Source organism: Pyrus communis, chromosome 3, assembly GCF_963583255.1.
Source record: "Pyrus communis chromosome 3, drPyrComm1.1, whole genome shotgun sequence".
In the NCBI taxonomy this organism is placed as follows: domain Eukaryota; kingdom Viridiplantae; phylum Streptophyta; class Magnoliopsida; order Rosales; family Rosaceae; genus Pyrus; species Pyrus communis.
In genome coordinates this window covers 7752595-7762604 of record NC_084805.1, presented here as the reverse complement: position 1 = coordinate 7762604, position 10010 = coordinate 7752595, and the positions used below count along the sequence as shown (strand labels likewise).

The 10010-nt window shown below is 36.9% G+C and overlaps 2 protein-coding genes across 3 annotated transcripts; both read right to left on the bottom strand.

Annotated features, from left to right (window-relative positions):
* Window positions 1-1202: 1202 nt before the first annotated feature.
* Window positions 1203-4095, bottom strand: LOC137730239 (uncharacterized). 2 transcript variants are annotated; one of them, XM_068469304.1, is made up of 8 exons: window positions 3609-4095; window positions 3248-3467; window positions 3067-3172; window positions 2800-2899; window positions 2622-2681; window positions 2458-2544; window positions 2170-2298; window positions 1203-2064 (listed from the first exon to the last, which is right to left on the bottom strand). In XM_068469304.1, the coding sequence occupies exons 1-8, from the start codon at window positions 3972-3974 to the stop codon at window positions 1762-1764; spliced, it is 1371 nt and encodes a 456-aa protein (XP_068325405.1). In that variant the 5' UTR covers window positions 3975-4095; the 3' UTR covers window positions 1203-1761. The 2 variants fall into 2 exon arrangements, with proteins under 2 accessions (XP_068325405.1, XP_068325404.1); XM_068469303.1 differs by having other exon boundaries at window positions 3067-3467.
* A 225-nt stretch (window positions 4096-4320) lies between these two features.
* LOC137728142 (uncharacterized) lies at window positions 4321-9900 on the bottom strand. Its single transcript, XM_068467018.1, has 6 exons — window positions 9777-9900; window positions 9212-9301; window positions 5204-5375; window positions 4854-4926; window positions 4547-4621; window positions 4321-4458 (listed from the first exon to the last, which is right to left on the bottom strand). The coding sequence occupies exons 1-6, from the start codon at window positions 9898-9900 to the stop codon at window positions 4321-4323; spliced, it is 672 nt and encodes a 223-aa protein (XP_068323119.1).
* Between the last annotated feature and the right edge of the window lie 110 nt (window positions 9901-10010).

The window sequence follows — 10010 nt, the reverse complement described above, 5'->3', positions numbered from 1 at the left end:
TACCAACTTGCTTTTAATCATCTTTCTGCATAGCGGATACACAAGCAATGAAGCATTACTGAGGGTAAATTTGAAAAGTAAAGTAAATTTCAAGGACAAAAAAGGAAAGGAAAACTTGTGGCCTTAAATATGACAAGGCTGATGTCATCTACACACTCATTTTTACCTCTCACATAGCTTCTTAGATTTTGATCATTGGATCGAATAAAAGAAGATCAATGGACAAAAAATCAACAAGGACAAAAAATCAACAAGGTGTGTAGGAGGTAAAAAGATGTGTGTGTATAGCACTATGCATATGGTAAAGCCTCTGAATTGCTTAAAAGTATAGATTTTTACTCAAGAAGTTTTGTACTAGTGAGTTGCGATTTTTCAATGTATTCGAAACACAAACCGATATATTTACGTGTTATGGTAGCAATTTTTTGTCGTCTTCAATCGAGATGAAATTATGCCTACAAAACAAATAACAGCTCTGATCAAGGACCAAAGCCACACGCGCCTACGAGGTAGGGGTTTGGCCAATGGATCTCCGATACCTAAATCAATTTCTCTTAAAAGGGTGAGTGTTCAGGCTTGTATGCATAGCAAAAGCTTACCAAAAGTTGGTGGAGATGACATATATTTAGAGAGGTGGTCGGCCTAGGTATAAGGTTTTTCCCTACATGTAGAGAGTTCCCATTAGTCAAGATTAGTCATTCGTAGGATGGATGAAGAAAGACTTATCCAAGATATTAATTAGAAGATAATATCTTGACATAATGATGGTAGCATCCTTGATTGATTGTGATGGAGATTCCTTACTTGTTCAAGGTGATTCTCAATTAGTAATTATTAAAGATAGGATTTGATATAATCGTAGTCAGTTGCTCAAGCCTCCATGAATGTTAAACTGTGAGTGGAATATTTGCGGTCCCTCACTATTTAATGAGAGCAATTTTGTCTTCTTCAAACAAAAAAAAAAAAAAAAAAAATTCATTTGCCGTCTACAGGACTTTTACTCCGCACGTATTATAATATAAGTGAAAGAACATATGACACGTTTCCGAATGGGTAATGCTAGGGAGATCAAAGTTTTAAACCAAATTTGTAAACCAAATAATATATCACCAATAGAAAATGAACACGTTGATCAATATGTAAGTAACTTTGGTTTGCAATTCATAACTTTCTTTTGACGCACGAATAAAATGTGAAAAGAACAAACACGTGTCGACTGTGGGGAGGATGCCGACAAAGCAAAAGCCCAAACAAATTAGCCCAAATGGTCTTTACATTAAGTTCTAATCCAAGGCGGCCCACAACTGGAAATATAGTATTTGGCAAACATGTCTTCTTAAACAAAAGAAAAAAAATAATGTTAGCAACCTTCTCATTTGCTTTCTTTATACAGACAAAAGTCCTACTGAAAAAATTTAAAAGACGACGACTAATGAACGTAGGGTCATCAGCACGACACTCAAACAAGACCGCTGATCAAACAAGCTCAAGCTCACAGGAACACAATACATCATAGTTTCCATCCCCCTTGTTTGCCTAATGTTGTTCGTAATCTAAGACCTTTCGTGTCAGGCCATCTCAAGCTCAACAACCTTGAGCGCATTTGATCATCATTCTGCTGAGAAAGTGCGATTGGCTTCAGGAAGAGTAGCGTCATATTCATAATCATTCTGAGCTCTTCATGCTATCCATGGCGAAAAAGACACAAAAGCAAATAAACTAGTCGTAGAATCAACTCATTTGCTTACTCACTGTGAAAGATCACCAAGCTACTTCTTTTGAAAGTAGATAACGGAAAGTAAAGTTGTGAGGAATCCATTCAATTCCCTTCCAGATTCTTTTGTGTTGGAACTTCTGATTGTTTTTTCTTTGAAAATCAGGCATAAAATGCTCGATCATCTCTACCAAATCAGCGGAGCACAATCCTGAATCTTTTGCAAACGACTCCACAATTTTTGGAAGAAGGATTTTCTGTTCCTTGTGCACGAGGAAGTTCGATTGGATGTATTCCTCTTTCGCAGTTTCTAGCTCCTCAAACACTCCCTTGGATGTGTACATGCGAACCTGAATAACAACAGCAAATGCGATGTATAATGTATTAGAAGCTTATGGTTAAGAAAAAAAACATCATGTGCAAAATGCAGATGGAGTAACAGCGTAGGTGTGTACCACAGGATCGGAATGGCTTCCTGAACAGAGTGCAAAATGCAGAAGAGGTTCAGGATGCTCAATTGCATATGCTTTTCGGGCATCTCCAACCTTGAATTTTGTTTTCATGGAAAACAACAGCCGCAGCCACTGGAGGGAAATAAACACTGTAAGTCTAAACCAATAGGAATTGGTTATAAATGGTAAACTAGAAGAACGTGAACTAACAAGTTAATTGGTTTATATGGTATACCAGGAAAATAATAACAGGATACAATATGAACTAGTTTCTTCGGAAAGAGAGATTACTTGTCCAGGACGGGGCAATCTGCATCCAAGAATGGATCTTTGTATCATGTCTACGCTTATGGTGTGGCCTCCTACATTATAAGCCGCCTGAAAAAAGTGAAAGCTTGTAAGAAGAATGGTGCACCATATCTTATTACAAAACTTGTGAGAGAAAGTTCGTTTACCTTGAGTGGCATTGAAACTCTTTTCAGATTATTCTGTGGAATCCCATATATCAAAAATGCCTGAAGATAGCAGATAACATGATTTGCATATGCGCAAAGACTCAAGGAAAATAGCAAAAGGAAAATAAAAATAGTAAATCATCAGGTTATGTACTCTTTCGTGGCTGAAGAATCATACATGCATGACGAGTGCATTGTGCACGTTAATCCAAAAGGCCAACTTCTCCTCATGTTTCATCTTTCTGAGATCAACTCCTTCTAACCGATGGATAAGTGACCTGCACTTGCACAGTTTTCACCATCAAAATTCATACATGTTCTAACAAAAACCCTTCTGCGGAATTCAATTATAACCATGTTCCGATATGTTCCAGAAATTCATAATAGCTGGACTGACAAATAGAATGATGAAAATCAATTGAGGGTTCAACATCAATCGGCGTACCTAAATTTTTTTAGTGTGAGTTCAACATCTTCTAACTTATCTGTATCCCTACAGATCCATTCTACCTTTAGCATTCTGCTATACGGTCCACTCATTTCCTCTGTCCCTTCAGATTGCAAAGGCTTATCTATATGTGAATGGAAAAATGGAATTTTTCGGCGTTTTGAGCTCCACTTTTCACCTTGACTGTGTGAAGAAAGGTCATATGTTGATGAAGATGTGATTGGAGAGCAAGAGTCATCATGATCGATGACAGGTGGATCTGCAAGTTCACAATATATGGCCGAAATGCACTTAATCATCTCCTCAGAAATGCTGTTTGGTGTCTCTGGAACATGATCAGAAAAATAGGTTTCATAATGTTCCATAGGATAGACACTTGTAGTTGCACTCTGAGATTGCTGCAGAGAAATACATTGAAACCACACATTAGAGGGACATAAAATTAGCAAGCAACTATAATAACTATTAAAAGAACAACGAAGGACAAATAAAAGGGAAATAAATAGCCTCCAATTGGTACATTTTCTCATATCCGTTACCTCTAGCATTGAGAAAGGTAAAGAGTGGTATGAGTCTACAGCTTTAGCTCGAGATTTTGTTCGAGGAGAAGTTCTTATGGAACAAGTTGAATGCTGAGACAATGAGGAGTAGCAACGATGAATGCTTGAATCCAACAGTTTTTGTTGGTCCAATATGTCGTTGCATTCCTTTAATAAATTTCCAGTTGAATGCCGAGGAGACAGAAGATCATTAAAGCTGGTGACTGTATTGTCATTTTCAGGTGTAACATCTTGTCCAGGAACTTCTGCGGAAACCCCTTTACGTGTGATTAATGGAGACGAATTGAGTCGTTCAGCCACATTAGATTCAGATGATATTTGTTGATCAAACGTTTTTCGGTACATAGAAAGAAGATGGCGCTCCAAGTGCACAACTTGTTGCTCTAACACTGCAATTTCCTTAATGAGGCCCGAGGTAGACTGAAGTCGAGGGAAAGGAAAATCAACTGATTATCTTAAAAATAGCAAAACTCTCTAGAATCATGACTAAAAAATCATTTATTTCCTTTTCTCAAAGAGTAATTATCATATTAGTGTCTAAGTTAACAATTTAAAACTTGTTCTTTCATCTTGATAGGTTTTACATCACTTCTCCAAATTCTTTAGGAAACATACAAATAATATGGCATGGGAATTCCATACAAACGAAGACTCGAAACGGAGGAGACACACCTAAACTGATAAAGTGCATCTAAAGCACATAACAGCCTACCTTAGGGAGCGAGTTTTCAGTTGTAGCGTCAGGTGACAACGGGCGATAACTCAACGCGTTCTCTAAAGCATGGCGTACCGAAAATTGGTTCTGCAATTGTTTTCGAAGATCCAAAATCTGCAAAAGAAAGAAACTGTAAATCATTGGATGCACACTATATATAATCAAAGAACACCTTACTTGTATTAGAAGCTGAAATATTTACCTCCTGACTTAAATAACTTTGAACATCAGAACTAGTGGGGTGCATCTTCATAGTTTCAAAGTATCTTCCCATTTCCTTGTATGGAACAAAACAGGATTACTTATAAGTAAAAAGAAAAGGGTAAATGGAGTAATGAACAGGAATTAATCATGTGATTCCAGCAAGAAATAAGAGAGCTTTTTTTACCACAGAGTCTGACATTGTGTACTACTGACAGTGAGCTACTCTACTGAAAGAAAAAAAAAGTAAGAATTCCAAATAAAAACAAATAAATAAAACATTCAAAAAAAAAAAAAAAATCTCTTACCATTTTCAATCTGTAAGGAGCTTGGAGGGCTTTATTCACTTCATCTTTCTCAAGTTTTCTTTTAACTGGTTCACTGTCAGTAAACAAAAGAACTTGTTAAAATACGCAACGAAGAAAATCGACAGTCTTTTGATAACCATTTTATTTTCTGTTTTTAATAACCGTATTCTTACTCCTGGAAAAACCAGTTCAGCTGTTGATACAAATTGCAAGTCCAATTGGAAAAATTACCAAAAAAATTAAGGAAAAATTAACTATGGATTACAGAAGAAGGATATGGAAAACTAAAAGTAGAATTTAAAAATAATGGTTAAAAAAAAAAAAAAAAAAAACACAGAAGAAAAAGCTACCTGTTGGAACGCTTGTGTTTTGAAACTCCCTCCATGAATTTGGACTTTACTTCCTGCATAGTAAGATCAAAACTTGGCTTGTCCACTTCCAAGGAACTCACTGAAACAGCATTAAATGCAGAAGAAGCCACACTTAAAAAATTGACAAGTGCCTGATCAGAAGAAAACCCAGCTGATAGAAACATCCAATAAACGCATTAAATGTGAAACAGTATAAAATCTGATTGGAAGAAACAAAAAACACAGTGAGAGGGTAGAGTGAGACTACTAACACATATGGGGTTTGTGGAAAGCTGAACCATAAACTAGTTGCTGAGAGGAGGCCAAATATGTGTGTATGTTTCTAGCTAGCTGTATTATTTCATATCCCAAAAAATCTAGTTATTGACTTTTTGCTGTGGAGATCTAACTATAAATAAAGCTCAATTCGTAATGTATTTTGACAGTTCAATCATTTAATTTTTAAGTCTTCGTTCAAAGATTATGTTTATAAAAAATCACCCAAATCTAAACCATATGATCGTTGGATCAATATTAGTCATTTTAGTGTTTCTTTTCTAAATTGTATTTGTCAATTTTCTTAACTATATTTTAGAGTTATCTAATTTTTTTGTAAGGATGGTATGAATTGAAATACATATAATTCAGATTCTTGAAAAAAATATTACGGAATGAATCCTACAAAATGTGTGTAAAAAAGTAAATTTTGTATATAGTGTCTACTGGGGAGATGATTTTCGTACACCCCTCTTAGCTTTTTAAACATTCCTCTTTAGTTTTGACTGAAACTAAATAAACCAAACTTAAACAACAATCAAAATTAAACAAAAATGTATAAAAGACTAAAAAGAGTGTCTCTATTGTAGAAGATAGTGCTTAAAACAAAAGGGTGGTTGGTTGATTTTTTGACTAGCCCTTGTCATGGAAAGCAATGTTTTAGAGAGCTTTGGCAATGGTGAGCTTTTTGCATTGCATTAAAAGAAGTAAATCTTTATCTCATGGCTTTTGATTGAAGATGACGTGCTAAAGTTATGGAGAAGGAAAAATCTTCACCATTTACAGAAGGAACAAGGGGATAAAGAAAGAACTACCCTTTGTTAAGGCTTTATTTATTTATTTACATTTGGTAATGAGGAATTAGGGAATCAACTACAGGAGAATTCCAATGGTAGATGAAAATACTGTTTACCACTTAATTGGCAAGCGTATTGAAGAGAAACACTAACATTTATATTGTCGATATAGTTAATGAAAATTGTACATTGAAAGAAGTGCTTTGTTTATCCAAATGGTTTATAAATTATGCAAAACTCACCAATATAGTTCCTCAACTCCAAAATCGCAACATCATCTTCATCATTTGATACTACACAACATTGCGCTCAACGTCACTTTGAATGGTTTTGAAGCTTATTAGTTTCGCCTGATTAAGGTACCACAAGTGATCAAACCTCAAAACATAGCTATGTAGCAAAAGAAAATTTACTTACTCCTACATATGTAAATGGTGGAAACGGTCTCACCAAAACACAATTAAAAAAAAAGGTGGTGTTTTCCACACACTCTTTTTAATCCCTCACCCACCTCTTGTTAATTTCCGTCCTTCAATTTTCTTCAATTCATTTCATCCTATGTCCGGAATTAAAAGCAATGTGTGAAAAGTAAAAAAAAAAAGTCTATGGATAGTACCATCCTATAAAGAAGAAACTATATGTGAAAAGGACTGGAACCAAAATTTGGTGGGATGCTACGTCTATGTATTGTCTGTTGGATCGATGCTTCACTCACGTGTTAACTCAAAGATTAAGCAATTTGCTTTTACACGACGAACTTGGCTCCCAGAAATTCCAACCATGTGACCTTTAGGGTTTGTAAAGAATTAGATTACAACCCAAATGTTGACTTAGCCATACCAGGTCTACAGACTCTTTTGATTGTCATCTTACGTCATCTCCAAAGTTACAAACAAATAGGTAGGCAAACCATATTTGATGAGTCATATAGGCAAAATGTTTGCCTAAACCATTAGAAATGCTTACTTTGTCTGCCTACACCATTAGAAATGCTCTTAGGTTGCTTACCTAAGAGAATTTCTTCTCCAAATTCTTAATCAAAAGTAGTTTTAGTACTTCAGTCTATCATTCGATAGTCACTTTCAAAGAGTACTAATATATAAATATATATATATAACTCCGTAGAAATTATAGCTTCGATGATAGGACATCTGTAGCTGGAGTTAACTTGGCTACTCAAATCACAAGGAGGAGTTTCTCTTCCAAACACTTTGTGACCAGCTTACGGACCATCGTGTTTATGATTAAAACCAACCGTTAATATTATTAATCACTCTATTAAAATTAGCTCTGCAAAAAATCAATTAAAATTAATAAAGTCGTTTAGTCAATCAACTATAGTAAATAGATAGATAGTTCGTAATACTTTTATTAAATTCATCTATTTGTTTTTTATATTGTTCGATGACTAAACAATCTCATTTTTATCTATGTTTTGTAAAGATGATCTTTACAGAATGATTAATACTATTAACAAATTCAATCATATAAGCATAAAATTTTGTATATTATGTATAAAGCATTTCGAGGAGAAATTCTCCCTTATTTTTAAATAGCCAAGCATTGTCCTTTATATATCTGCTTAGCCACAAGAGTTTGACTCTCATTGTGTCGTATCGTATGCACTTCATACAAATCCAATGAATTCATTTGTATATGCAAACATGAACGTAAATTTGTGATAAACTCAAAAGCTGTGCAAAAAGCCTTGACATGCAGACATCCACAATGCACAAAATAACCATTTTCTTATCAGCCTAAAGCTGTGAAGCATACAAAATGTGAGCTGTCCGGCCAAGATGGAAGAGAATTAGTGGTTGGTCCATAAGCGAAAAGGGAGAAGCACTTAGAAAAAAAACCAAAAGCTATAAAACCTCAAAAGGGCTGAAAGGTGAAGGTCAAAGCTAAAACACCATGCATGATTGACATGAAACGACTGGCATTCGTGGGCTTTCCATTGTCCGGCTAGCTCCTTTGCAGGAGGAATTTTTGTTACTGTGCAAAACCATTTTTTCCAGTCAAAGATTTGCATGTTGCTGCCAAAAGCTTCTTGCCTTTCTTTTCGCTTTTTGGGAAGGGTGCTATACAGTAGACACACTACATATGTGAAGCAAATCGCACAATTCAACCTAATTGTAATCCAATCTAGGGTTTTTCTACAAAACATATGGGAACCATAGGTGTTTGAATGGCTTCGTTAACTGAGACTATCAAAATTTACTCATGCAAATCTACTAAATACACTACTACTGCATGGATGATGCAACGATAAGTTATCGAATTTTCGTTGAAACGAACACAACACTAGTACATAATGTGCAGAGAAGTTAAAGTGTGAATTTACAAAAATGCCCTTCAAGGCAAAAACTGACTTTTGTTGACCATATTGTTGTGTCACGTAAGATCCATTTTCTTGGCGTATCCTTAGAGTGCTCATCGCTACTAACGCATGGGTGCAAGCGGAATCAAAATTGGAGCTAAGATGGAGATTTTACGGACCTACGAATGTAAAGGGCAATTTGGTAATTTTACGTTGGGAGATATTTTGGGTGTGTTGTTTTGTGAGATGTGGGGACCACACCCCACTTCTACTTCTGTCACGTGTCCTCCCCTTCCCTAATTCTTTCTCTCTCTAGAAGTCTTTCTCTCCGAAACTCTCTCTTTTTCTTATTCCTTCAGCTTCATCTCATCTTTCTCTCACCTCTCTTTGTCACTCCCTCCCACTCTCTTTTTCTTCTTCCCTCAACTCCATCTCATCTTTCTTTCACCTCTCTCAGTCCCTCCCTCCCACTCTCCGACACATACACACACAAACACGACGGCGACACCATCTTCACTACCACCATGGCTCACACTCCGGTGACCCCCACCACCATCTGGACTTCCTCATCACAACCCTTGACGGCTGAGGCTTATCCTCCTCTCTCTTTCTCACGCATAGTGGCGCTGCCACTGTTCAAAGGATTCTCCGGTGAACCGTCATCGTCTCCGACGATGGTGAGCTTTGAAAACCCTCCCAAACTTCCTAGATTTTGTATTAAGGCATGATTAGGATAGTTTTGACATGCATGGGATAGTTTTGGATGCAGAAATACCTCAGGGGGAACTTCCCTAGTTTTTCAGCTAATCCGACAACTTTGAGCTTTTTTTCGGCCAACTCCGGCCAAGATCGAGGAAACCAAAGGTACATTTCGATTCCTTGTCTCCCGGGCTTTAATTTGATATATTGAGCTGCAAAGTTTGGTTGAGATTTGAGCTCGATCAGAGACCGAGAATTTCTCGGCCAAGAATCCGACCTTTTTCTTTGTTGGGTTTGGCGACCCACGAACCTATTCGAATAGACCAAACGCGTACACTAAAAACCTGATCCATGTAACCAACCCAACCTAATTGGATCCAACTAAGCCTCGTCAACTAACTTGGCCCAAACCTTAGGCACATTAACTCTAGCCCAAACCCAACCCAGCAACCCAAAACCCATGATCCGATCCGACCCGAACCTGAATTCCAGATTTCTGGTCCGGGCGTGGGCCAACACATGCGCTGGAGGTACTGTGCTCCACCGCCATCCACGGTGACGTCAACAACTTTTCCAGTGAACTTTTCGACGACCCATCTCTGCATGTGGCAGCGTGTGGGGGAACCCGAGGCCCTTCCTTAGGTTTTTCAACGTGTTGAATCCGAATCCATTGTCTGTTTTCCCAGATTCGACCGTTTTAGTAGCGTTTTACTAA